The sequence below is a fragment of the Saimiri boliviensis genome, chromosome 6 (genome assembly GCF_048565385.1).
Source record: "Saimiri boliviensis isolate mSaiBol1 chromosome 6, mSaiBol1.pri, whole genome shotgun sequence".
Lineage (NCBI taxonomy): Eukaryota > Metazoa > Chordata > Mammalia > Primates > Cebidae > Saimiri > Saimiri boliviensis.
Genome location: NC_133454.1, coordinates 54673941 through 54701829, shown reverse-complemented (window position 1 = coordinate 54701829; position 27889 = coordinate 54673941). Strand labels below are relative to the sequence as shown.

At 48.6% G+C, this 27889-nt stretch overlaps 2 protein-coding genes across 6 annotated transcripts; both read right to left on the bottom strand.

Annotated features, from left to right (window-relative positions):
• Positions 1–62: 62 nt before the first annotated feature.
• HMBS (hydroxymethylbilane synthase) lies at positions 63–8658 on the bottom strand. 4 transcript variants are annotated; one of them, XM_003923606.3, is made up of 14 exons: positions 8466–8658; positions 5413–5466; positions 5034–5106; positions 4614–4663; positions 4474–4529; positions 3985–4062; positions 3677–3754; positions 3477–3552; positions 2061–2174; positions 1424–1462; positions 1065–1184; positions 774–827; positions 565–651; positions 63–476 (listed from the first exon to the last, which is right to left on the bottom strand). In XM_003923606.3, exons 1-14 carry the CDS (start codon positions 8496–8498, stop codon positions 303–305), a joined length of 1086 nt encoding a protein of 361 aa, XP_003923655.1. In that variant the 5' UTR covers positions 8499–8658; the 3' UTR covers positions 63–302. The 4 variants fall into 4 exon arrangements, with proteins under 4 accessions (XP_003923655.1, XP_074256810.1, XP_010332752.1 ...); XM_074400709.1 differs by lacking the exon at positions 8466–8658 and adding an exon at positions 5623–6857; XM_010334450.2 differs by lacking the exon at positions 1424–1462.
• Positions 8659–11798: 3140 nt separating this feature from the next.
• On the bottom strand, positions 11799–25275 carry VPS11 (VPS11 core subunit of CORVET and HOPS complexes). Of its 2 annotated transcripts, XM_039471154.2 has the most exons (16): positions 25048–25275; positions 24034–24182; positions 23801–23936; positions 22998–23161; positions 21302–21549; positions 19443–19644; positions 18893–19044; positions 16701–16887; positions 15778–15924; positions 15359–15547; positions 15093–15254; positions 14725–14864; positions 14432–14634; positions 14128–14299; positions 12444–12666; positions 11799–12304 (listed from the first exon to the last, which is right to left on the bottom strand). In XM_039471154.2, exons 1-16 carry the CDS (start codon positions 25232–25234, stop codon positions 12140–12142), a joined length of 2826 nt encoding a protein of 941 aa, XP_039327088.1. In that variant the 5' UTR covers positions 25235–25275; the 3' UTR covers positions 11799–12139. The 2 variants fall into 2 exon arrangements, with proteins under 2 accessions (XP_039327088.1, XP_074256807.1); XM_074400706.1 differs by lacking the exon at positions 15359–15547.
• Positions 25276–27889: the final 2614 nt, after the last annotated feature.

Genomic DNA, 27889 nt, shown 5'->3' with positions numbered 1-27889 from the left:
GGGCTTTGTGTTTGTTCATATCTTCCTGCCCACCCACCCCACGAAAGAAAAACAACAAAAAGCACCTTCAGAGCTGGTTTATTAGTAGAGTTGGTTACATTCAAAGGCTGTGGCTTGGATTTCTCTAAAGAGATGAAGCCCCCACATTCTTAGGAGTCAAGGCAGTCATCAAGGCCTCATGGTGAGGCAAATCCCTGGAAGGCTTGGACCCTGCTGTTCAGTCTCCTGGGGTAATTGCTCCTCAGCTAGCATGAGAATCGGTACTGGACAGCAGCAACCCAGGCATCTGCCCCACAGACCAGTTAATGGGCATCATTAAGCTGCCGTGCAACATCCAGGATGTTTTTGGCTCCTTTGCTCAGCAACAAGTTGGCCAGGCTGATGCCCAAGTTCTGGGCAGCCAACTGGGGTCCTCGCGGAATGTTCCGAGCAGTGATGCCTACTAGCTGTGGGTCGTCCTCAGGGCCATCTTCATGCTGTGTGAGTGGAGGTGGGATTTGGTGAGAACAAGAGAGATTATATGCACTCTTGTTTACTACCCCCTTCACCCTTCAGCTTTGGTACCTGGGCAGGGACATGGATTGTAGCCTGCATGGTGTCCTGTATGCTATCTGAACCATCTAGACTCCAGACTCCTCCAGTCAGGTACAGCTGGGGATGAAAACAGTTGCCTCAACATAGTATGAGAGGGGTCTGCTTAGAAGCCTGGATGCACAGGAAGAAATGCCACAGTCCTCCCTTTCCTGCCTTTTCACCCATTTTCCCCTGCTTACTTGCCCATCCTTCATAGCTGTATGCACAGCTACTGGCACACTGCAGCCTCCTTCCTGCAATGAGAAGTTGCTATGAGCTCCAAGGGCTCTTAATACCACCCTGTGACCACAGACCTGAGGACACCACTGAAAAGGCAACTGTGGGCCCATACCTGGTCCTCTCCATGCACAACATTCAACAAGAATGAGTTAGCACTATATACAAAGCACTCATGTGAAAAATCTCCCTACCACCCTTCCCAGCTCTCCAAGTCCCCAGCCCTCCACAGGTGGAGCACAGGTTCTACCTACCAGGTGCCTCAGGAAGGCCCTTTCCGCGATGCAGCGAAGCAGAGTTTCGGGATCATGCAGCACACCCACCAAATCCAAGATGGCCTGGTCCTTGGCTCGGACTTCCACACCCAAGGCCCCCTGATGAAAAAACACCCTAGGACATCAGGCCTGATTTTCCCCAACCAATGGCACCAAGCATGGGAACACCTCTATCTACTCGCTCCCCAGGATCTTCTGGACTGGTAGAATCCCAAGGCCTGCCCCTCCCTGAGAATGCTATTCTGGGAAGGCAGATGCAGAAGGTTGTCAGACCAACTTCTTGGCTGAGAACAAAAGGAAGGGGTATGTCAACATGTGGCTTCCCTGGTCAAGTATACCTGGCCCACAGCATACATGCATTCTTCAGGGCGCAGGATCTGTGGAGGCAGAACAGGTAGTCAGAAGGGTGGACATGGGGATGTCTAAAACACCTGGCAGTGAGTTGGGGGTTCCCTATAATCTAGAAAGCCTGGGTAGACCTAAGTGTGAGTCTGTCTTTTTTTTTTTTTTTTTTTTTGTACATTTTCTCCATGAAGGCCTAGAGTCTGGCCTCTGATTCGCAATTTCCCAGCTTGTGTTAGAGGTGGGGTGGTCAAGAAGTGAAGACAGATGGTCCTCAACTTACAGTGGTGTTACATCATGATAAACCCATTGTTAGTTGCAAACATAAGCTGAAAATGCATTTAATACACCTAGCCTACCTTATATGTTTTTAGAACACTTAACAGTAGCCTATTGTAGTTGGGCAAAATCATCTAACACAAAGCCTATTTTACAATAAAGTGTTGAATCTCATGTAATTTATTGAATACTGAAAGTAAAAAACAGAATGGCTGTATGGGTACTCAAAGTACAGTTTCTACTGAATGTGTATGGCTTTCACACAATCATAAAGTCTAAAAATCCTAAACTGGGTATGATGTGAGGCAGAAAGGAGATGCAGACAAACTGGGGAGAGGATGGGGCAGCCCCTACCTGCCCCACCCGGTTGTGCCAGCCCATGCGCTGCAGGCCAGCTGTTGCCAGGATGATTGCACTGAACTCCTGCTGCTCATCCAGCTTCCGAAGCCGGGTGTTGAGGTTTCCCCGCTGTGGAGAGTTGCTAAGGACCATAGTGTCGGGCAATCTGGGGCTTCATGCGGTTCCCTCTGCCTGAGTCTTAACCTCTCTAGCTGGCTGACTTTCATTCATCTTCCAGCTGTCAACTTAATGGTAACAGCTAACACTTATATCATACTTACTACATGCCAGACACTGCTCTAAATGTGCTTTCCATATGTCAGCTCATTTCATCTTCACAACAGCCCTGTGAGGAAGGTAGTATTATTATTCCCAATTTATAGATGAGGAAAATGACATAGGAAGGCTAAATAACTTGCCCAAGTTTACAAGACCTCTGAGAAACCTTCCCTGACCCCCAGATTTCTGTGTTTAGATATTCCAACTAGAAGTTTCCAAAAAATTCACAACTTCACTTAGCACATACTATTTTTAAGTTTAGTTTTATGAAATGTACTACATATTCACTGTAAAAGTCAAAACAATATAATAGCATATAAAAATGGAAGTACTGGCCGGGTGTGGTGGCTCTAGCCTGTAATCCCAGCACTTTGGGAGGCGGAGGCTGGTGGATCACCAAAGGTCAGGAGTTTGGAGGATTGCTTGAACCCAGGAAGCAGAGGTTGCCGAGATCACGCCACTGCATTCCAGCCTGGGTGACAGAGCCAAGACTCTGTCTAAAAAAAAAAAAAAGCTGGGCGCGGTGGCTCAAGTCTGTAATCCCAGCACTTTGGGAGGCCGAGGAGGGTGGATCACGAAGTCAAGAGATCAAGACCATCCTGGTCAACATGGTGAAACCCCATCTCCACTAAAAATACAAAAAATCAGCTGGGCATGTTGCACGTGCCTATAATCCCAGCTACTCAGGAGGCTGAGGCAGGAGAATTGCCTGAACCCAGGAGGCAGAGGTTGCGGTGAGCCGAGATTGCGCCATTGTACTCCAACCTGGGTAACAAGAGTGAAACTCCATCTCAGAAAAAAAAAAAAAAAAAAAAAAAAAAAAAAAAAGAGGTACTCTCTATCCCTTCAGAAGCAGTCACTGTTCAGTATAACTGCATTATCCCTAAATAAAAAGTAAACTCTTAATATGCAGGGGCAGTGTTTATGCTGCTCACCATTATCCCCAGTGCCTTGCATTCCAAGCACTTGCCTGGGGGCTAAGAAAACATTAGACTATAAATGAGTGAACAGATGAGTGGATGGAAGGAAAGACAGGCCACTGACCCCATGTGCTGCTAGGTGGAAGCCCCTTCCACTCTCAGGACTTCCAGAGTCCTCTAGACTTTGTCTTTTTCCTTGGCTGCTGCCCACATCCCTCTTCTAAAAGGATACAATGCTCCTGAACTCCAGATGTGGGAACTTTCTCTGCAGCTGGGCCGCTCTCCGCAGGGAGCTGGTTCCCACCACACTGCCAAGAGAGAGGTTACAATGAGATTTTAACACTAGGCTGTCACTGTTCCTTTCCTCTCCTCCTCCCATCCCTCCATCTTTTGGGCACATCCCACCGAGCTGCCTATCCAGGCCCCACTTACCTCTTTTCTGGCAAAGTTTCTAGGGTCTTCCCAACAAATTTTGGGTGAAAGACAACAGCATCATGGGGGTTTTCCCGCCTGGGGGATGAGGGAAGGGCATAAAATGAGGGAAGAGATTTCAGTTCAGATCACCTCTACTCTCTCTCGATTGCCAACTCACTGGTATTTCCTGAGTTTTCTGCCACCAATCAGCACTCTTCAGGGCAGAGGAGATAACCCCGAAGCAGAGGGTCAGGTCCCAAAGGGAAAGGCAAAGGTTCACATGATGCCTACCACTGCCCAAGCCCCCTTACTTGCAAGACTCTTACTTGCAGATGGCTCCTATGGTGAAGCCAGGAGGAAGCACAGTGGGCAGGTCCTTCAGGGAGTGAACAACCAGGTCCACTCTGCAAAGATGGGAGAGGGGGGCAAGGAGAAAGGGTATGAGCAGCCAGCCTTCACCCCTTCTCTACCCATCCCTGGGTCTACTTCAGTGGCGGAGCCTAGGGCAGTTCAGGAAGCGTGCCTTCCCAAGACCTCAGGAGCCTGAAACCTGCTCCTCTTACCCTCCCTCCTACCCTCCTTCCCCCGGCCATTCTTGCATTCCAGGCAGCCAGATGGCTCAGAACTAAGACACTCTCCTTTTCTGAAGGCTGAAAAAACCCATCTATGAGCCGCCTTCAGCCTCTCTGAGGGTTTAAGCCCAGCAGCCTAGCTGACATCTGGGGTCCCTGCAAGAGACCTAACATACTAGGGTCCCAGAAAGAGACCAGGGTGGGGAGTGGGGGAGGTGGCACCACACTCCTATCTTTACTTACTCATTCCTCTCCAGGGCATGTTCAAGCTCCTTAGTAAATAAGCTCTTCTCTCCAATCTGTTGGGCAAGAAGGAGCCTGGGTGAATCCCTTGAGGGAAGGAAAGAAGAGTGGGGACCAGAATTGGGGGGAAGATATGTTACCTTAGAGAGTGCAGTATCAAGGATCTTGTCCCCTGTGGTGGACATAGCAACTGAGGAGAGAGTCAATCAATCAGGTGCTCATTGATCAACATTTACTGAGGCCAGCACTGTGCTACAATTCATGATAGGGACAGAGGCATGTAAGCCCTGATCCCTGCCCTCTGAGTATGTACAATTGAGCAGAAGACAGAAACACTCATAAAAAAGACCCAAAGCTCAAGATGTTAAATGCCAGGCTAACCCAGGTAGTCAGAGCTGGAGGTATTCAGAGGAAAGCACCTTTGGAGCTGGGAGCAGCCAAGAGGGATTCTCGGGGCAGCGGGACAGGCTTTAGTCATAGGCAAAGCCAGAAATGCTGTTTTCTCCCCTCTTGGGATACTGGGCTTCCCATTAGCTTCCACTCCTTTCCAGAAAACTCACTGATTTCAAACTGCAGGTCAGGGTGCAAGGCTTTCAGTGTTGCCACCACACTGTCCGTCTGTATGCGAGCAAGCTGGGGGTAGAGATTTCAATTAGTCCTGCCCTTCCCAGCCACTGCTCAGACTCTCATAGGTTAGGCAGATGCTGAAGGGACTGGAATTTCCATCTGGGAATGAGAAGGGGCTCAGGAATCATCTGCACTCCAACAATTTTCCCAGCCTAGGGATGATCTTGCCATAGAATATAATCTGCCATTTCTTCACCCAGCCACCCCACCTCCTCCATGCTAGGAACCAACCCTCTGAGTCCCCCAATTTGTGATGCTGTGAGCATCACAACTGTTCCGACAAACTTCCTCCACCCTGGCTCCTGCACTCACCTGGCTCTTGCGGGTACCCACACGAATCACTCTCATCTTTGGGCTGTTTTCTTCCTGCAGAAAAAGTTCCCAGGTCACAGTTCCCTCTGTTCCTTGTGTTCCTCACCACCTTGTCCAAGAACCAGAATCACTGGCTTGGAAGAAAAGAACTCAGTCTGTGGCCAGCTGAGTCTCAGAGTGGGGAAATACTCCAAGGCTGGTCCCTTTAACCTTTCTCAGTTCCTTCTGCCTTCCTCAGGGACCCACAGAAGCAGAGACCAGAGGAAGGCGATAGTAGGATCTGCTGTTGCTGTCACTGCAGTAACCAGGACACTGAGCCCTGAAGCCAAGGCAGTTGTCAGAGGGAGTGTGGTGCACAGCAGGTGGGTAAAGCGATAAGGCCCATCAGTCTGGCCACAGGGAGGGTGGGACCTGCAGCTGGCAGGGGCAGGGCAGCCAGGACCACACTGGGGAACCAGTGCTGAGTCACTGGAGGACAGATTCATTATCTACAACAGACGAGGCACTTGAGAACATTTCATTGCCATCGAGATGCCACATGGAGTAGACTAGCGTCTAAAAACAGCAAGCTGCCACCTTCTCCAGCAAGAGGCCCAGATGTCTGGCTGTAAAATAACTCAAGAAGATGAAGAATTTCAGAGTAGGGAAAGCGGACAGTATTAAGGGTTCCTTAATCTGGCTGGACTGCATACATTAAGACTGACGTAAACAGATCTGATGTACAGTCCTGCTCAGAGGCTGGGTGACCTTGGCTACACTGTCCCATCAGGATCTGTTTGTTCATCTATAAAATGAAGAGGTTTGGACTCAGGTTTCTTCTGCCTCAGATATTCCATATGAGGCCGCGCTGCCTAACATTCATTCACCTGGAGTGCTGCCTCTGGTTTCCAAGAAGGAAATATTGGGAGGCAAGAGCCCAAGCCAAGAACTCAAAAGGACACACCTCTTCCTCCTGCCAGAGTACCTTGGACAAAAGTATTCACTGCCAAGTAGGTAGAACTGAATTCTTCAGTCTGAGACGGAGGTCCCATTTCTTTCTACATCAGACAGTGGCCACCGTAGATACTGATACTGCTGACATTCCCTGATCTGGGATGTTCATCCTATGGAGTTCCTTTTTATTTATGCATCTGTTTATTTTTCTCCCCTCCACCACCCCTTTTTTTTCTTTTTTTTGGAGACAGAGTCTTGCTCTGTTGCCCAGGCTGGAGTGCAGTGGCACAATCTCAGCTAATTGCAACCACTGCTTCACAGGTTCAAGTAATTCTCCTGACTCAGCCTCCCAAGAAGCTGGGACTAGAGATGCATGCCACTATACCTGGCTAATTTTTCTTTTTCTTTTTTCAAGATGAGGTTTCACCATGTTGGTCAGGCTGGTCTTGAACTCCCGACCTCAGGTGATCCGCCCGCCTTGGCCTCCAAAGTGCTTGGATTACAGGCGTGAGCCACCAGGCCCGGCCAATTTTTTTATTTTTTTTTTATTTTTTTGAGACTGAGTCTTGCTCTGTTGCCCAGGCTGGAGTGCAGTGGTGTGAACTCGGCTCACTGCAATCGCTACCTCCCACGTTCAAGCGATTCTTCTGTCTCAGCCTCCCAAGTACCTGGGATTACAGGTGTATGCCACCAAGCCCAGCTAATTTTTGGTATTTTTAGTAGAAACGGGGTTTCATCGTGTTCCTCAGGCTGTTCTTGAACTCCTGAGCTCAGGCAATCCACCTGCCTCGACCTCACAAAGTGCAAGGATTAGAGGCATGAGCCACCATGCCTGGCCTAATTTTTATATTTTTAGTAGAGATGGGGTTTCACCATGTTGGCCAGGGTGCTGTGGAGTTCTTTTGCACCCAGACATCTGGGGCCTCTATCGCTGGAGCAGGTGACAGCTTGTTGCCCTTAGACTCTGGTCTACTCCATGCAGTCACTCCAATAAATCAACCCTGGGAGACCCTTTGCAAATTAGGCTAGGCTTCAAATACTAAATGTGGCCACCAAAATTCTGGACCACAGGGAGCCTACAGAAAGGAATCTAAGGTCCCAGAACTACTAGGTTCAAATAATTCCTTAAGATCATTGAATGTGCACAGCATATTCAAGTCAAACCATTTCATTAAAAAATAAAACACTGAGCACTTCTTTGTTAAAGCTATTGCTTTTGCATATTGTTGTCTTCTCAACAATCCTATCAAGTAGACAAGACAGGCACCTTTGGTACCATGTTACAGAAGCAAAGAGTGGCACCGAGGGGTGACGTGACTTGCCGAGGGTCACATAGTTAATAATGGGTAGAGAGTTGGGGCTACAATTCAGATCTTCCTACTCCTAGTCCAGGGCTCTGGAATGACTGCACGAGCAAAGAATCCCAACCCTCACCAATTGGCTGGACAGGGGGAGATAAGCAGCTCCCCATCTCTTTCTTATCTCAGGCTGGCAGTGGCTTCCACCAACTCTGCAGTTTGCCTGTGCACAAGCCGAGAGCTTGGCAGACAGGCTCGTAATGGGAAGGCCCACCCACGGTAGTATTTCAGTGGGTGCATCTCAGCTGGGGATTGGAGAGTTGGCTGTAGTTGGGAGACCACTACAATAGAAAAAGAGAGAAGGCACACTTCCAAGACGTTTGTCTGCAGTTCGGAGGCTTGGCTTATACTCTCTCCTCTGAATCAAAAGTGGAACGTGTCTTCCCAAAGATGCCGCCTCTGCAACCGCCTCGGCCCAGCCTCAAGTGAAAGGGCCCCGTCTGTGTAGACGAACATTCGTGGTCTGGGTCACTAAATCTACAGCCATGCATCCCAGACCTGACAGGAATCCCACCCAGATGCCCGCAGGAACGCCGTTCTGTTCCAGACAATCCTTTCACTCTTAACCTAGCACCACCGTTCTCTGATTTCCCTATTCCTTTCGAAGGGCAACCGGCCCTTTAAAAACTATTCGGACAAAAAAAAAAAAAAAAATGGATAGCCGTTCCGACCAATAGACGACGGAGGATGGCAACCTGGGGCCAATCGCTGCAAGGCTCGTTCAGAAGCCCAAAGTGTGTTGGTCACCGGCTCAGCACTCACCGCTGTTACAGCCGCGTTGCCGTTACCAGACATGGCTCCGCTCGGGAAGTAGGCTACGTGCGGGTGCCGCTAAGGTCCCCCGGCCCTGGGAAGCCGGGGGCTCCGGCCAGCGAGCACCGGGAACACGTGGGGCCCGAGCTCGTCCTACAGTCGAACTCCTGGTCTCCGCAGGGCTTCGCGTCACTTCCGGCGCCCTCCCTCGAAGGGGAGGTGCCTCCCTCTGGGCGGGAATTGGAACTTTGCTGCAGAGTGGACCTTCCCATTCGACCTCTCCATTCCCCAGCTGTGGCGTGAGCAAGTAGTACAGCTTCTATGGCGATTCCTTTGCTCTGTTCAAACTTAGCTTTGCTATAACCCTGAAGCAGGCTGTATTTTTCTGTTGTTGTTGTTGTTGTTGTTTTGAGACAGAGTTTCACTCTCCTTGCCCAGGCTGGAGTGCAGTGGCGCGATCTCACCTCAACGCAACCTTCACCTCCCGGGTTCAAGCGACTGTCCTGCCTCAGCCTCCTGAGTAGCTAGGATTACAGGCATGCACCACCACACCCGGTTAATTCTATTATTTTATTTTATTTTATTTTTTTTGAGACGGAGTTTCACTTTTGTTACCCAGGCTGGAGTACAATGGCGCGATCTCGGCTCGCCACAACCTCCACCTCCTGGATTCAGGCAATTCTCCTGCCTCAGCCTCCTGAGTAGCTGGGATTACAGGCATGTGCCACCATGCCCAGCTAATTTTTTGTATTTTTAGTAGAGACGGGGTTTCACCATGTTGACCAGGATGGTCTCAATCTCTTGACCTTGTGATCCACCCACCTCGGCCTCCCAAAGTGCTGGGAAATTCTATATTTTTAGTAGAGACGGGGTTTTACCATGTTGGCCAAGCTGTTCTCGAACTCCTGACCTCAGGTGATCCGCCCACCTCGGCCTCCCAAAGTGCTGGGATTACAGGCCTCTTTTTTTTATACAGGGTTTCACTGTGTCCCCAGACTGGAGTGCGGTGACATGATCATGGGTCGCTGCAGACTTGACCTCCCAGGCTCCAGCTATCCTCCCACCTCAGCCTCCCAGGCAGCTAGGACTACAGGTGGGCACCACCACGTCGGGCTAATTTTTAAATGTTTTGTAGAGACAGCAGAGAGGTGGTCTCACTGTGTTGCCCAGGCTGGTCTCAAACTCCTGGACTCAAGTGATCATCTCGCCTTGGCCTCCCAAAGTACTGGGATTACGGGTGTGAGCCACTGGCTCAGCCAACATTTCAATTCTTAAAATGAGGAAACTGGTTCAGAGAGATTAAAGGTCATGCCTAAAAGTAACTGGAGTGGCAGCACAAATGCTACATACGTGTTAGTGAGAACAGGGCTTAATGAGAACAGGGCTTAATAGGAAAAGCGCTTTCCCATGAACTTAATTAACAGTCATGATTATTAATAATCACCTAGCTGGGTGTAATGGCTTTCACCTATAATCCCAGCACCTTGGGAGGCCAAGGCAGGAGGATTGCTTCAGCCCAGGAGTTTGAGACCAACCTGGGCAACATGGTGAAAACCTCATCTCTACAAAAAATACAAGAGCCAGATGTAGTGACACATGCCTGTAGTCCCAGCTACTCGGGAAGCTGACGTGGGAAGACTGCATGAGCCCAGTAGGTCGAGGCAGCTGTGAGCTGTGATGGTGCCACTGCACTATCTAGCCTGAATGACAGTGAGACCTTTTTTTTTTTGAGATGTTTCACTCTTGTTGCCCAGGGTGGAGTGCAATGGTGCAATCTTGGCTCACTGCAGCCTCCAACTCCCAGGTTCAAGCGATTCTCCCACCTCAGCCTCCTGAGTAGCTAGGATTACAGGCACCCGCCATCACTCCCGGCTAGTTTTTGTATTGTTAGTAGAGACGAGGTTTCACCATTTTGGTCAGGATGGTCTCGAACTTCTGACCTCAGGCAATCCACCCACCCACCTCAGCCTCCCAAAGTGCTGGGATTACAGGCATGAGCCACCGTGCCCAGCTGAGACAATGTCTTAAGGGGGAAAAAAAAAATCACCTATGTGCTGAGCACTGTATAAAAAACTAATACCTATTTGCTCTTTAGGCTTTCATAATAGCCATACAGGGTAGGTGTTACAATTCCTAATGTACAGATGAAGAAAGGTTGAGGGGGAAAGGGTGGGAGTCGGATGAGGGATAAGAGACTACACATTGGAGATGGTGTACGCTGCTTGGGTGATGGGCACCAAATCTCAGAAATCACTGCTAAAGAACTTACTCACATAACCAACCACCACCTGTTCCCCCCAAACCCACTGAAATAAAAAAATACATTTAAAAATGAAAAAACAGGTTGAGAAGGTAAGATGTACCCTAAGGCAAACAGCACCATTAGGATTTGAACCCAGGTCAGTAGATCCAAAGTCTACTGAGCAGCTACAATACTGCCAGTGATTTTTCCTTTCGGACACAGGGTCTCTGTCACCCAGGCTGGAGTGCAGTGGCGTGATCAAGGCTCACTGTAGCCTCAACTTCCTGGGCTGAAGCAATTCTCCCACCTCCTCTCAGCCTCCTGAGTAGCTGGGACCATAGGCAAGTGCCACCAGGCTGGGCCAATATATTTTTATTTCTTGCACAGACAGGGTCTCAACTATGTTGCCTGGGCTGGTCTTGAACTCCTGGGCTCAAGCGATCCTCTCACCTCAGCCCTGCAAAGTGTTGGGATTACAGGCATGAACCACCGTGCCCAGCCCATGCCAATCCTAAATACCACCTAAACCACAATATCAAATTTATATCCTCCAATTAAACAACACAGGAGACAAAATTAGGTGAGGTTGTGGGGAAAAAAACAATAGGAGCAATTTTCTGACAGCCAGCGCCACCCAAATTACACAGGGACACCTAGCAACATAAACTTTAGCTGACAATTTCAAAGAAGGAAAGATGTTTCCAGAAAGGACCTTTTATCCTGTTTATCATCTGGTACTAAGTACAGTAAGACACCAACCTACCCATTATTAACGTAGGTTAAGCCCAAAGCTTCCTACCAGAATCTGCCTCCTGCTTGAGTATTTTGCCCAAACTAGAGCCATAGAGACCAGCAAGAGCTGTTTTGGGGGTCTCAGTCCAGGGTGCTGCTGGAGCTCAGTCATTAGGTCTTTTGCTGACGTTCTTCAGTAAATTGAACTGTACTCGATGCCACAGGCCCCACCCATTACCAGAAGGAGACTGATCTCTAAGATCACCATAGGAGGGAAGTGGAACTCTAGGAGTGCAGAGGGAAGGAAGTCCATCATGCAGTTAAGAATCACCAGGAAGTCCCCAGAAAAAAGTCCATAAGCTCCCAAATCATTATATTCTTTTATTTATAGACTCTGAGAGCAAGGACCCAAGCACAGCCTGGTGCTCTTAGATAGAGAATAAAGCAGCTATTGTCCACACTTGGAGGTTGCTGAGGTGCCCTCCCCCACTGATCTGGAATGATCTAAACTGCTAGTCAAGAGGAGGGATGGCAGGCTAGCTAAGTAAGAAGGCAGGGAAAGAACTCTCCTGTAGTTCTGAGGGCTGTGGCATTAGATGAGAGCAGAGCCCTGGGCATGTCAGCCAGCCTTCTGTGTCACGTCTGCCCAGGTCCCCTTGTATCTGTCCGTTCGGTTCTCCACTGTTGCCCACGCCTTCCTCCAAGCTGTTTAAGTGCCCCTCCTGGAGTGCATAAGCAGGTCACGCTGCAGCCCAGCTTCTAGGCTGGGGGTCAGTCTGGCTGTGGGAGGGTCGGTCAGCAGAGTCAATTTGTTGAAAACACCTCTGCCAAAGTAGTCAGCAATCACGGAGAAGCTGTCATTGGAACACTTGAGCTGCAGAAGAGGAGGGAAGGATTAAGAATCAGAACCAAAGTGCTTATTTCTTAAATGAGGAGGAGATAAGGAAACCAGCCCTCCAGTGACTGTAACACTGGTGGGAATCCCCTGGTCCATCTAGCCCACTCATTCTCACCTGATGCTGGAATTGATCATGGAGATCTCGTTTCTGTTCCTGGGCCCGGATCATATCCATGACCTTCCGGTTTTCAGGGAGGCAGGTGGGGCAGTCAGCATCACTTTCGGAGTAACTCTCAAAGCAGTGTTGGTGGAAGGAGTGGCCACACAGGAAGTGGACTGAGGGCAACTCCAAGGCACTGTTACAGATGCTGCACTTGGTCTTTTGGAAAATCTTAGGACTACAGGCAAGAAAGACCGGAGATGAGTGGCAAAAGTGAGGGCAAGGTCAAGAGTCGAGGATGAGAAAGGCAGCTGAAGTGGATGCGGCAAGGTTCCTGGTAAGGTCGCCAGGCCCTGCCCTGCTCTTCTTACTGCCTTGAGGGAGTCAAATGATTACAACAGCCCTGGATCTGCAGTGAGTCTCAGCATGCTCCCAACAAGGCCAACTCAGCTCAGGGATCGTTTCCTCTCTCCATTTTCACAACTGCCACTAAATTATCTTTCAGGTCTGTACTCAGATGTGCCCCTTTCAGTGAGGCCTTTCCCGGCCACCTTCTCTAGACTTGTTAACACACTCCTTCTCCCACTCCCTTTCCTCAATCACCACCTAACATACTACAAAAGTTTGCCTATTTGGCCAGGCCCAGTGGCTCACACCTGTAATCCCAGCACTTTGGGAGGCCAAGGCGGGTGGATCACATGAGATCAGGAGTTCGAGACCAGCCTGGCCAACATGGTGAAACCCTGTCTCTACAAAAATACAAAAATTAGCTGGGCATGTTGGCGGACACCTGTAATCCCAGCTACTCGGGAGGCTGAGGCAGGAGAATCAATTGAACCTGGGAGAAGAAGGTTGCTATGAGCCGAGATCACGCCATTGCACTCCAGTCTGGGAGACGGAGCAAGACTCCCATCTCAAAAAAAAAAAGTTTGCCTATTTAACATGTTTGCTGTCTGTCTCTTCTAAAACGTAAAGTTCCATGAAGGCAGGGCTTTTTGTCTGTGCTGTTCAGAACAGTGCTTGGGATATCATAAAGGCTCGGTATTTATAGAATGAAGAAATTGTTCTCTCATAAATATTTTACAGAATATTAAGGGCAGGTAAGATTTAAGAGTTGGGATTATGGCTGGGCACAGTGGCTCATGCCTGTAATCCAAGCATTTTGGGAGGTTGAGGCGGGGAGATCACTTGAGGCCAGGAGTTCGAGACTAGCCTGGCCAACATTGTAAACCCCATCTCTACTAAAAATACAAAAATAGGCTGCGTGTGGTGGTGCACACCTGTAATCCCAGCTACTTGGGATGCTGAGGTGAGAGGATCACTTGAGCCCAGGGAGGTTAAGGCTGTAGTGAGCTGTGATCATGCCTCTGCACTCCAGCCTCAGTGACAAGAGTAAGATCCTGTCTCAAAAAAGAAAACAAATAGAATGGCTTCCAACAACAACATGGATGTGTTTAGAAAAGGCAAAATACGGGCATAGAAAGAACGAAAAGTACCTGCTACAAAATAATATCCTTCAAAGCCCAGTATAATGATCTACATAATAAACCATTTTTTGGAATTCCTCCATTAAAACACATCTTGAAGAATCAAAATGCTCAAAAGTACTCCACAGAATCCTCTATGGAAAGTACTTAGAAACACCCTTTGAAGAGCAAGTTATACCCTGGACTCCTCCACATAGCCATGCCCCGGGTACCTGGCCTTGAGCTCCTGGATCTCCTGGCGGATGCGGGTGGTCTCCTCTCGGTACCGCCGCACCCGCAGCTCATCCTGTGCAATCTGCTGGCTCTGTTTCTGTAGTTTTTGGACCAGGTAGTCCCTGATGACGGACAGTGTGGCTGTGGAGTTGTGGGCCAGGGTCTGCACCACTGAGATTGGGGTCCAAGAGGAAACAAGACAGTGAACCGTGTGCAGCACACTCTGAACAGAGTTGAAGGGCCCCTGCTACACAGCCCAGCTGTCAGCAGCTCGTCATCCACCCATTCTGTCTTCCCAAGTACCTAGAAGAGGTGGCATGAGGTTCTTGTTCTCGATATGCTTGAGGACAGCTGCCACGTACTCCTTGCAGTCCTCCTCCTTACGAGCAAAGTAGCTGAGGGCCTGCTCCCACAAGGAGGGGTCCTGCTCCCCGTGGCGCTCACACACAGTGATGACCTGCCGGTACTGCTCGTGCTGCATGTGGTAGTGCATGATCTGCTGGAACCTGCGGCCGGGGCGAGGGCACACCTCAGTGGCTGTGTCTGGAAAATGACTTGGATTCTTCCCCTTTCCCTGAAATTCCCCAAACTCTTACAGCTTCCCCTGCTCATAGAGGTAAAGGACACCATCCTGAAAGTCGTGCATCTGGCATAGGACCAGGGCCTTGTCAAAGACGTCACAGAAGCGACCACTCTTCAGCAGGGAAATGGCCTCTGCATGAAGCTTCTCTTTGACCTAGAGAGGAAGGAGGGCAGAGCTGCTGGACAAAAAGGGAAAATAACAAGATCTCTTGGGACAAGGCCAGTCAACTCTTCCTCAGTCAATTTCCTCTTCACAGAGGACCGCTGAGCTCCAAGGTAAGGTGTTAGTGGTCTAAGGAATGCAGCAAAAGGCAGCTACCAAAAATGAAGAATGGAGACGACATGAACTGTCTTTTCTCCCACAACCCTGACCAGGCCTCACCTGTGGATCCTTCTCATGGGCCCAGTTCTGCAGTCGCAGCTCAAGGAGTGTGTCGTAGATGCCCTGGGGTGAGTCTGGCTGCACTTCGCTCATGTGCTCTAGAAAGGCTTTCAGCTCTCGCGGGTTATTGGCAAAGATGGGGATGAACTCCTCAGAGTTGGCCTAGGATGGCAAGGGAGGAGAGAGGAGGCTGAATCAGTGGGCAAGGTATACAGGAAGCCCCTAAGATGATCTCCACTATCTGAAGCTCTTCCTTGCAGCCTCACCCTGCATCCTGGGGCCTCCCTATCGCAGCGGCCTTCAAGGCTGGACCGATAATCAGTACAAAGTCCCTTCAGCAACTGAGTTGTCTGCTCTGGTATGTGGTGCATGAGGATCTTGCCATAGCGCTTCATGTTGCTCTCTGCCTGCTCAAAAGGCAGCTTGCCAATGTACCGAAGGGCTTCCTGATAATTCTGTGGAAAGGAAAAGGGCAGAGTAGTGCATACCCCTGCCTCAGCCACCAGGAAGGACTTTCATCATTCTGGGGATGTCTTCAAAAACAGGGCTCTGCCCAAGTTTAGAGTCTCATCTCTACTCAGGAGGATGGAGTGGGAGGATCACCTGAGCCCAGGAATTCAAGTCCAGCCTGGGCAACATAGTGAGACCCTGTCTGTTGGGGAAAAAAAGACAGAGTCTCACCTACCTTAATGTCCTCTAGCTGGATCTTCAGGTACCACTCATGATGTGCATGGTTCTCTGCCAGATACAGGGCATGGGAGTAGTAGCCAGCCTGCCGGAGAACCTTGATGGCTGTCTCCACATCAAAGTGGACTTCACTCTCACTCTTTGTCTGCCAGGGAGACATGAGACAAAATTACTAGAGGTGACTAGAGAAGGGAGAGGAAACAGTCATCGGACTTTCAGACATATTCCTAAGGTGGTATCATAAAGTGATAACATGCTTTGAAAATATTATGCTAGCCAGCCTGTGGGAGTTTCTTTTTTTTTTTCTTTTTTTTTCTTTTTTTGAGACAGAGTCTCACTCTGTCACTAGGCTGGAGGACAGTGGCGCGATCTCGGCTCACTGCAACCTCTGCCTCCTAGATTCAAGCGATTCTCCCGTCTCAGCCTCCCGAATAGCTGGGACTACAGGTGCGCACCACCATGCCCAGCTAATTTTTGTATTTTTTAGTAGATGGGGTTTCACCATGTTGGCCAGGACAGTCTTGATCTTTTGACCTCATGATCTGCCCATCTCAGCCTCCCAAAGTGCTGGGATTACAGGCATGAGCCACTGCACCTGGCCCGCCTGTGAGAGTTTCTGACTAAAGATTTCCTCTGCCCCTACCATTAGAGAGATACCGCTAGGGACAGGGCTTCCCCAATGCCACTACCCAGGGTTTAGATACTGGGGGAAGTTCTAGAATCATGAAACACAAGGGGAGATGGCACAGAACTAACAGGAACGGCCACTCCTCTTCCCCATTTATAGGGTAAAGCATGCTGATGCCCAAATAAGGTCAGCCCTTTCCTCTCCCTGTGTCTTGCTGAAGTAGAACAAGTCCCATTGGAGACACCTCATGCCCAGTGGTGCCTCCAGGACTCCCCACCAACACCATCTTGCACCTTGATGAACTCCTCCAGCTTTGAGCTGTCCTTGAGCTTGGTATAGCAGTTGAGGAGCAGGGTGGTATGGTCAGCATTGGCCAGGGATTGTCGGTGCAGGGTCTGCAGATAGGCAGTCAGGTTGTGAATGCGCTGGGCATCTAGAAACTTGCGGATCACATAGGATGGCTCCAACTTTCCAATGGTTCTAGGGAGACAAGTGCACCAGATAGCATCTGAATCAGTGTACTTCTCCGACTTATGTACTTCTCCAACACAGGAATCACTTGCAGATCTTCTCAAAATGCAAATTCTATTTTAGTGGGTCTGGAGTGGGGCCTGAGATCCTACATTCCCACAAAGTCCCAGGTAATATCAGTGCTACTAGACTGTGGACCACACTGAGTAGCAAGGCTCCAGAGCACTGGTTCTTAAATTTGGCTAAAAATAGGAATTCTAAAGAGAAGGGGAAGAGGCTAGACACGTTTCTTTCTTTCTTTCTTTCTTTCTTTTTTTTTTTTTTTTGAGACAGAGTCTGTTGCCAGGCTGGAGTGCAGTGGTGCAATCTTGGCTTACTGCAACCTCCACCTCCTGGGTTCAAGTGTGCCTCAGCCTCCCAAGTAGTTGGGATTATAGGCACGCACCACCACACCCAGCTAATTTTTGTATTTTTGGTAGAGACGGGGTTTCACCACGTTGGCCAGAATGGTCTCGATCTCCTGACCTCATGGTCCACCACCCTCAAACTTCCAAAGTGCTGGGATTACAGTTGTGAGCCACCACACCTGGCCTAGACAGGTCTCTTTTTATATTATTATTTATTGTTTTGTTTTGTATTTTTGTTAATTTTCCTATTATTTTTTAGTTTAATTAATTTTTTATTACTGTTATTATTATTATTATTGTTTGTGTGAGATGGAGTCTCGCTCTGTTGCCCAGGCTGGAGTGCAATGGCGCAATCTTGGCTCACTGCAGCCTCTCCTTCCCAGGTTTAAGTGATTCTCCTGCCTCAGCTTCCTGGGTAGCTGGGATTACAGGCACCCGCCACCATACCTGGCTAATTTTTGTATTTTTAATAGAGACAGGGTTTCATCATGTTGGGCAGGATGGTCTTGAACTCATGACCTCAGGTGATCCACCTGCCTCGGCCTCCCAAAGTCCTGAGATTATAGGCATGAGCCACCATGCCCGGCCTATTATTATTATTATTACTATTATTATTTTTAGTGGAGACAGGGTTTCACCATGTTGGCCAGGCTAGTCTCGAACTCCTGACCTCAAGTGATCCACCTAACCCCACCTCCCAAAGTGCTGGGATTACAGGCATGAGCCACTGCGCCTGGCCATATTTTTAAACTTTATTTATTTATTGATAGAGATGGAGTCTTGCTATGTTGCTCATACGGGTCTTGAACACCTGGTCTCAAGTAATCCTCCCACCTCAGTCTCCCAAGAGACAGGATCACAGGCACATGCCACTGCACCCCAGTCTTAGACAGGTTTCTAAAACCCCTTCTCAAGGCAGAAAATTCAAAGTATTAGTACTGAGGGAAGGAATTATGGAAGCAAGAGATGAATACCTTTTCCCCCTTAAAGAACCAAGTCGAAATGAATATTTTAAAAAGCCAACCTAAAGTTTAAAAGAAGAGGTAATCATCAGCTCAGCTGCATAGTGGTCATATAGTATTTGACCCTAAGATTGCCTTTTTAACAAGGAATCTTGTCCTCTCATTTAAGGCATCATAGTTCCTGCAAATAAAATTTTAAAAGGCCAAACACAGTGGCTCATGCCTGTAATCCTAGCACTTTGGGAGGCTGAGCCAGGTGGATTATCTGAGCTCAGGAGTTTGAGACCAGCACAGACAACACAGTGAAACCTTGTCTCTACTAAAAATACAAAAAATTAGCCAGCTGTGGTGGCCTGTGCCTGTAATCCCAGCTACTCAGGAGGTTGAGACGGGAGAATCACTTGAACCCGAGAGGTGGAAGTTGCAGTGAGCCAAGATTGTACCACTGCACTCCAGCCTGGGTGACGGAGCAAGGCTCCATCTCAAAAAAAAAAAAAAAAAAAAAAAAAAATTAAAAAAAAAAATCAAAAACAAAAACAGTTCCTGGTAGAGTTCTAGCCCCTACCTGGAGCATGGATGGGCTTTAGCTATCTAGCTGTTTGTCCCTGCATTCACAGCTATATCCCAAAGCGCCTCCAGACTGACCGGATATACTGCTGGACAGCCCCATCGTGGTTGCCCTTGCTGTAGAGATGGTCTCCATACTGCATGAAAATCTGGGCCAGCCCATCACTGTCCAGATGTTGGCTCTTGGCCAGGTTAATTGCCATCTCAAATAGGTTCTTCTTAAACAGCATCTAGAAGGGAAGAGAGATTAGAAAGTTGGTAGAAGCAGTCCTCAGAAGACACTTTCCAAAAATATGCCCACAACACACAAAACAGAACGTCCTACATTTCTGATCTGCCTAGATCCTAGACGAAGCAAGAGCTCCCAGATACTCCCAAGATCAGCATCACCTTATTTCTTAAGGTTCTCAGGAAACAAAGTGAATCCTTAGAGTGGGCTCAGGCTTCCAGCCATTACTTCCCTCAAGCTCCATCCCAGGACATTTTCCTTATAATCCTACCCTAAGGAAGCTGAGTAAGGTTGTGACCCACAGGGAGGGAAACACCCTGGCCAATATGACTTGGGAAACCTGCTCCTGTAGCTGTTTCTAAGTGCCTATGGCCAGCTCTGGGAGGCTGGTGGCCTTGCCTCCAGTTTGGTCTGTGTGTCCTTCTCCTGCAGTGCGTGGACCCGCCCATCCCGCGTCAGCACATACAGGGAGCCCCACTCAGCAAGCACATCCACTACATCCTCAAAGACAGCGCTATAGGCTATGAACTTGTTGCACAGGTCATAGATGTTTAGAATCTGCTTGTCGGAGCTCTGCGAGTCCCTGCTAGTAAACTCTGACCTGTATAGGAAAGAAAAATCACCAGTTATTTGGACCATCTCTGTCTTATGTTCCCTTGAGTTCCTTTCCCATGGTAACTTTGGTGCCCATTCCACCCAGCACAAGTCACCTCTTTGATCCCTCTCATCCCATAACATGCAGCATTGTGCCAGTAGCTGCAGAAAGAGAACATACAGAACTGATATTACCCTTTAGGATCCTATAATTAACCCAAGCAACAGATTAGAAAATTAAGTACATTCAGATATCCATTCATTTAGAAAATAATCATCTAATACATGGTATATGTAAAACATTGTGCCTGCAACTGAACGAAAGCAAAACAAACCAGCATCCAACAGGGAGTTCTTCCATCATGCAGAACACCCAACCTACCCCTTAAAAAAACAAAACAAAGCCAAAACAAAACAAAAAACCTGTGTCCTACATTTCCCAGCATATTCTAATTTCTCTACTACTGAATTCTTTGTTCCTCTGCCCAACTTATTTTGACAAAAGAGTTTAAAAAAAAAAAAAAAGGTCCAAATTCCCTGGGGCATTCTAGTATACTAAGGCAATGTAGCAAACATCTGCAGCAAAAACACCCATTTTTTTTTTTTTTTTTTTGAGATGGAGTTTCGCGCTTGTTACCCAGGCTGGAGTGCAATGGCGCGATCTCAGCTCACCGCAACCTCCGCCTCCTGGGTTCAGGCAATTCTCCTGCCTCAGCCTCCTGAGTAGCTGGGATTACAGGCACGTGCCACCATGCCCAGCTAATTTTTTTTGTATTTTTAGTAGAGACGGGGTTTCACCATGTTGACCAGGATGGTCTCGATCTCTTGACCTCGTGATCCACCCGCCTCGGCCTCCCAAAGTGCTGGGATTACAGGCTTGAGCCACCGCGCCCGGCCTAAAAACACCCATTTTTCAGTAAAAATGTTATAAGCTACTCTAGATATAAGTGTCATTGGCCGGGCACAGTGGCTTATGCCTGTAATCCCAGCACTGGGAGGCTGAGGTGGGCAGATTACTTGAGGTCAGGAGTTCAAGACAAGTCCGACCAACATGGTGAAATCCTGCCTCTACTAAAAATACAAAAAGTAGCCGGGCACGGTGGCACATGCCTGTAATCCCAGCTACTCAAGAGCCTGAGGCAGAAGACTCACTTGAACCCAGGAGGTGGAGGTTGCAATGATCACACCACTGCACTCCAGCCTGGGTGACAGAGCGAGACTCCATCTCAAAAAAAAGGAAGTGTTGCAGGGCGCAGTGGCTCACACCTATAATCCCAGTACTTTGGGAGGCCGAAGCGGGTGGATCATGAGGTCAAGAAATGGAGACCATACTGGTCAACAAGGTGAAACCCTGTCTTTACTAAAAATACAAAAATTAGCTGGGCATGGTGGCACGTGCCTATAGTCCCCACTACTCAGGAGGCTGAGGCAGGAGAATTGCTTGAACCCAGGAGGCAGAGGTGGCGGTGAGCTGAGATCGTGCCATTGCACTCCAGCCTGGGTAACAAGAGCGAAACTCCGTCTAAAAAAAAAAAAAGGAAGTGACATCTACATAACACCAAAGCAGGAGATTGGCAGGATCCAGGCGTTAGGATTTTAAAATCGGGCAGATTGAAGGGAACAAGTCCAGCCCTCTCCCTGTCCCTTCTCGCTGGAGTGCTTACTTGGGAGAAACCTTCCGGTCACGGGAGACGATGACAAGGTAGCCTCTAAACCAGTGGGCAATGAGTTTATGGCCCTCAAAGGCAAAGCAGGGCCCACGTTCATCAGGCTGGTACAAGTAGACACACTCATCCCCAGCCACAATAAACTGCAGGTCCTGAGAAGGGTCACTTAGGGCTGAGCAGCGCAGGCCACAACCATGGGTGTCCAACTCCACACGAGGGTAGTCTTTTCCAGAAACTATATAGGACTGTCAAAAGTAAGAAAGGGGTTAACAGGCTCCTTTGAGGAGGTAGCACTAAGGCTTCACAAAGGTATTCCCATCTCCATACTGGCTCTCTCTCTTTTTTCCCTCTTAGCATTCTAAGACTTTCTCTTGGCTGCTGGCCTTCTCCATTAACCATCACCCATCTACTAAATAGATAACCAGGGACCACATTTTCTTTCTGTTTATATTATCACTACCTAGTACAGAAATTCTACAAGTAAGAGAAATGCAATAATCTTCTACTGTTTTATCAAGAGTATTCCTGAGCTGGGTGCGGTGGCTCACACCTGTAATCCGAGCACTTCAGAGGCCAAGGCAGGCGGATCACCTGAGGTCAGGAGTTCAAGACCAGCCTGACCAACATGGTGAAACCCTGTCTTTTTTAAAGGAAAAAAAAAAAAAAAAAAAAAAAGAGTATCCCTGAGAGAGTAGACTATTGTAAATCTTGGGCCCCAGGAACAACTTTTAAAAGTTAGAGCCGGGCGCGGTGGCTCAAGCCTGTAATCCCAGCACTTTGGGAGGCCAAGGCGGGTGGATCACGAGGTCAAGAGATGGAGACCATCCTGGTCAACATGGTGAAATCCCGTCTCTACTAGAAATACAAAAATTAGCTGGGCATGGTGGTGCGTGCCTGTAGTCCCAGCTACTCAGGAGGCTGAGGCAGGAGAATTGCCTGAACCCAGGAGGGGAGGTTGCGGTGAGCCGAGATCGCGCCATTGCACTCCAGCCTGGGTAACAAGAGCAAAACTCTGTCTCAAAAAAAAAAAAAAAAAGTTAGTTAGAAATAGGCTGGTACAGTGGCTCATGTCTGTAATCCCAGCACTTTGGGAGGCTGAGGCAGGTAGATTGCTTGGGCCCAGGAATTCAAGACCAGTCTGGGCAACACGGTGAAACCCCGTAACCACAAAAAATACAAAAATTAGCCAGGCATGATGGTATGTGCCTGTAATCCCAGCTACTCAGGATGCTGAGGCAGGAGGATTGCTTGAGCTCAGGAGGCAGAGGTTGCAGTGAGCTGAGACAGTACCACTGCACTCCAGCCTGGGTGACACAACATGACCTGTCTCAAGGAAAAAAAAAAAAAGGTAGTTAGAAATACAATTCACGGCCAGGCACGGTGGCTTATGTCCTGGGAGACGGAGGCTGCTGTGAGTCAAGATCTCGCCAGTGCACTCCAGCCTGAGCTACACAGTGAGACTCTGTCTCAAAAAAAAAAGGAAATAAAATACACATCTTTTTAGCACAAGCCCAGAGTCTAACTCTTCCCAGTTTCCTAGGCAAAGAAATAAAATACAAAGCTAGGAAAATGATTCAAATTATATGATTAATATTTAACTATCCCACCTTCCCTGTCAGTTCCTTACCCTATCCCCCTGAGCAATGGAAAAGCCCTTCCTGCCTGCTCCTAAGAGTGGAGGCCTTGGTCATACCTGCACATTCTCTGTTGTCACAACAAACAAGTGAGTGGTCTTTCCTGCTTGGCGAAAGGCCAATCCAGTAACAGGATAGTTGCCCTTGTGCAAAATCTGGGTCTTGCTATGCCGGTCCCGGGTTATGTCTCCTTTGTTCAATGTAACACTGCCATCTGTGAAACCTGTGGGAGAACAAGAAAATTAGTTCAGTGAGGCTGAAAAGATCAGGAAGGGGAGAGGGGAAAAAAGACCACTTGAGGCACTCAGAAGTGACAAGTTTTCTCTGTATACCCAACCTTTCTAAGGGTTAACCCGAATATTGATACTCACTGACTCATTTTCAAAGAACAAAATTAAAAACCTTCCCATTCCAAACTTTTTTTTTTTTTTTTTTTTTTTTGGAGACGGAGTTTCGCGCTTGTTACCCAGGCTGGAGTGCAATGGCACGATCTCGGCTCACCGCAAACTCCGCCTCCTGGGTTCAGGCAATTCTCCTGCCTCAGCCTCCTGAGTAGCTGGGATTACAGGCACGTGCCACCATGCCCAGCTAATTTTTTGTATTTTTAGTAGAGACGGGGTTTCACCATGTTGACCAGGATGGTCTCGATCTCTTGACCTCGTGATCCACCCGCCTCGGCCTCCCAAAGTGCTGGGATTACAGGTGTGAGCCACCGTGCCTGGCTCCATTCCAAACTTTAACATCTCAAAGGCTTCTGTTTAATGCAAAGTGGTCTCGCAAAAACATTAAAGATGAGATGCAGAAGCAATTTTGAAGAAAATCTATAATGAATCTAGGAGTGTTAGCTTTGCCTTCTGTTTACCAATGGCCATGAAGTTGAGATTTTCATGGACAGTCAAACAAGATACAACAGTTGGCTCTGTTCCTGGAATAGCAGGGAAGATTCGAGTGCAGAGTGGATTGCCGCCATCTCTCTTCTCCAGGTTCCAGATCTTAACCTGTGGACAGACGTCAGAAGTGTAAATGCTAGTCACCCTCCAACAAAAAATCATTCCCAAGCTTCTAGATCTTTCCCATTTCTTGACTGGGACTCACCAGGGGGTTGATGCCCTCTTCATCTTCTCCAACAGATGCCAGAATATTGTGTTGTTTCAGTTGGTACAGGTGTGTCACCCGTAGTTTATAGGCCTGGAAGCCTGTAAGCTGTAGGGAACGTGGCAAGAACCAGATCTGGCCTTCCATATGTGCAGAGTAGTCAAAGAGCCTCCTTTCCAAGGAGAGATACTTATATTCAGACCAGAATTCAGGTAACAATTACATGCATATAACTCTAAAATTTTCATGGATTTTCCCACATATCACCTCATAGAACTCACTATCTTAAAAAGAGTGAGGCCAGGCCGGGAGCAGTGGCACATGCCTGTAATCCCAGTACTTTGGGAGGCCGAGGCTGGCAGATCATGAGGTCAAGAGACGGAGACCAGCCTGGCCAACACGGCAAAAACCCCTATCACTAAAAATAACAAAAATAGCCAGGCGTGGTGGCAGGCACCTGTAATCCCAGCTGCTTGGGAGGCTTAGGCAGGAGAATCGCTTGAACCTGGGAGGCAGAGGGTGCAGTGAATGGAGATCAGGCCACTGCGCTCCAGCATGGGTGGCAGAGCGAGACTCTGTCTCAAAAAAAAAGTGTAAGAGGCCAGAGTTTAGTAGCAGCAGCATGAAGACGAAAGCAGCAAACTGTTAGCCTCATTTACCTCCTCACCAATGATAATGGGCAGGGGAGATCATGTCATCTTACATATTAATGTTTTAAAGCCAACTTGCATTTTTAAAAAATTGATCTCAATCTTGTCAAATTGGCGTGTACACTCCTGTTACAGATAGGGAAACTAAAACCCAGAGAGGTTAAACGACTTGCCCAGGATTGCTCAGTTGATAACAAGTTAGGAAACGGACTTCCTTCTTTCTTCCCGTAGACTATAGAAAACTCCGGACGACCAGCTAAAGGAAATAGGCGTGCAGCACGGACCCCTCTGACAAACAGATTTCATCCTAACTGTATCTCTTCGGGATCCCGGGAGGGAAAAGACAGCTCCAAATGAAGGATATCTCCAAAGACCAGGCTCCCTCGGCCTGAGTCGCAGACAGTGATGCCAGGAGGCAGGCAAAGGAACTTGGAAGCAGCGGATCCAGAAGCAGGTGCGGCCCCGGGAGCAGCCCCATCATTGCCCAGCGGCTCCTTCACCAGCTCCTTGTCGAAAAAGACAAAGCGCCGCCACTGCAGGTAGGCTGCCATTTTGGCCAAGGGACCCCACCTCCGGGAGCTATGTCACGTGAGCTGAACCAGCAAATCACGTGGTCGATAGCTTCCGGGTGCTCGCGGGCCGAGGCGCTCTGGAGTCCGGGTGACACCTTCCGGCTGCTGGGAGAGTGGGCGGGGCCGCGCGTGGTACTGCTAGTTCTGCAGTGTGCGAGTTTGCTGGATCTAACTGTAACTTCGCTGGCTAAAATGCTTGAGAACGGACTTTTCATCTCTTTGAGGATCAGTTTCTTCCTAAAATGCGCGTGTACTGGGGGATCAAGATGAGCGATGTCCTGCGCCTTGTGAACTGTAACCAGCTATGCCTAAGTGAATGATGTTTTGATGTTTGATGTTTTGGGGCATAAATGAAATAGTGCATGTTAAACCAGTTTTTCGGTTGTATGGGAAGAGAAATAAAATTAGAAGTTTGTGTCTGCCACCAGACAGATTGTGAAACACAGTCAGTGTCTCATAGTCGTTTTTGTTTCCCCCTGTCAGCGCGCATGACACCTAACAGACACTCAAAACGTTGCCTAAGGAAACGAGCTGGGCGCGATGGCTCATGCCTGTCTGTAATTCCAGCATTTTGGGAGGTCGAGGTGGGGGGATCGCTTGAGCCCAGGTATTTGAGACCAGACCGGGCAACATGGTGAAACCCTATCTCTACAAAAAATACAAAAATGAGCCAGGCATGGTGGTGCACACCTGTGGTCCCAGCTACTTGGGAGGCTGAGATGGGAGGATCAGTTGAGCCCCAGAGGTGGAAGCTGTAGTGAGGTGTGATTGTGCCACTGCACTCCAGCCTGGGCGACGCTGGAGAACTTGTCTTGAAAAAAAAACCGGAAACTGAAGTACTGATGGGGCAGGGACTCCCAAGACACTGGGCTTTCTCCCCCTTTCCATAGTGGCAGGGTATGGGACATAAACTGGGCAAAAACCTGGAAGTGGGCCGGGCGCGGTGGCTCAAGCCTGTAATCCCAGCACTTTGGGAGGCCGAGGCGGGTGGATCACGAGGTCAAGAGATCGAGACCATCCTGGTCAACATGGTGAAACCCCGTCTCTATTAAAAATACAAAAAGTTAGCTAGGCATGGTGGTGCGTGCCTGTAATCCCAGCTACTCAGGAGGCTGAGACAGGAGAATTGCCTGAACCCAGGAGGCGGAGGTTGCGGTGAGCCGAGATCGCGCCATTGCAATCCAGCCTGGGTAACAAGAGCGAAACTCCGTCTCAAAAAAAACACAAAAAAACAAAAAAACAAAAAACCTGGAAGTGGCAGCTTTGAGAGCTGGGTGGGTTGTTTTGTTTTTATTTTGTTTTGAGACGCAGTCTCTCTCTGTCGCCAGACTGGAGTGCAGTGGCACAACCTCTGCTCACTGCAATCTCTGCCTACCAGGTTCAAGTGATTGTCCTGCCTCAGCCTCTCAAGTAGCTAGGAGTACAGATGCGTGCAATCATGCCCAGCTTATTTTTGTATTTTTAGTAGAGACAGGTTTCACCATGTTAGCCAGGATAGTCTCCATCTCTTGACCTCATGATCTGCCCACCTCAGCCTCCCAAAGTGCTGGGATTACAGGCATGAGCCACCACGCTTGGCCGAGAGCTGAGTCTTTTAACAATGAATGGCAGGTGTCCAAGATATTACATGGCCACTCTCCACTCCCAACTCTGGTTAAACCAACTTTGAATGCAAGCAAGAGCTATCCTGGACAACTGTAGGTTTACTTTTTGTGTGCCATGAGGAGCTATGTACAGAAGTGACATAGCATCATTTTACCATGGTAGGGTCATATGAAAAAGTGACCCTGGGGTATTTGTGAAGTTTATTTTATTTATTTATTTATTTATTTATTTTATGAGAGGGAGTTTCGCTCTTGTTACCCAGGCTGGAGTGCAATGGCGCGATCTCGGCTCACCGCAACCTCTGCCTCCTGGGTTCAGGCAATTCTCCTGCCTCAGCCTCCTGAGTAGCTGGGATTACAGGCACGCGCCACCATGCCCAGCTAGTTTTTTGTATTTTTAGTAGAGACGGGGTTTCACCATGTTGACCAGGATGGTCTCGATCTCTTGACCTCGTGATCCACCCGCCTCGGCCTCCCAACGTGCTGGGATTACAGGCTTGAGCCACCGCGCCCGGCCTGTGAAGTTTATTTTTTGCACTCCCCCAACTTCTTTTTATTTATTTATTTAATTTATTTATTTATTTTGAGACAGAATCTCTCTCTATGCCCCAGGCTGGAGTGCAGTGGTGCAATCTTGGCTCACTGCAACCACCACCTGCTGGGTTCAAGTGATTCTCGTGCCTCAGCCTCCCAAGTAGCTGGGACTACAGGAGCCTGCCACCATGCCCAGCTAATTTTTGTATTTTTGGTAGAGAAGGGGTTTTGCCATTTTGGACAGGCTGGTCTCGAACTCCTGACCTCAGGTGATCCACCTGCCTTGGCCTCCCAAAGTGCTGGGATTACAACTCCCCCAACCTCTTATTTCAGAATATTTGATGCTGTATTTCCATCAGAGTTCCCTGACAGCCGGGGAACTACGTCTTGTTTACTGTGAATGAGGCCTAGCAGAGCCGGTGGAAGTCCCATGTTTGGTTGAAGGAATGAATGTGGATGACTTTCCTCTTATCCACTCCTCTCCTCAATCTGGTTG

Coding starts and splice junctions, on each gene's coding strand:
- HMBS (XM_003923606.3), bottom strand. CDS start 8,498: ATGTCTGGTAACGGCAACGCGGCTGTAACAGCG. Junction 3,755..3,984: donor ACCATAGGAGCCATCTGCAA/GTAAGAGTCTTG, acceptor CTCATCCCCCAG/GCGGGAAAACCCCCATGATG. Junction 1,185..1,423: donor GCATGTATGCTGTGGGCCAG/GTATACTTGACC, acceptor TTTTTTCATCAG/GGGGCCTTGGGTGTGGAAGT.
- VPS11 (XM_039471154.2), bottom strand. CDS start 25,234: ATGGCAGCCTACCTGCAGTGGCGGCGCTTTGTCTTTTTCGACAAGGAG. Junction 16,888..18,892: donor GCTGTCCAGCAGTATATCCG/GTCAGTCTGGAG, acceptor TTGTCTCCCTAG/AACCATTGGAAAGTTGGAGC. Junction 15,548..15,777: donor TCCAGCTAGAGGACATTAAG/GTAGGTGAGACT, acceptor TCCTTTCCACAG/AATTATCAGGAAGCCCTTCG.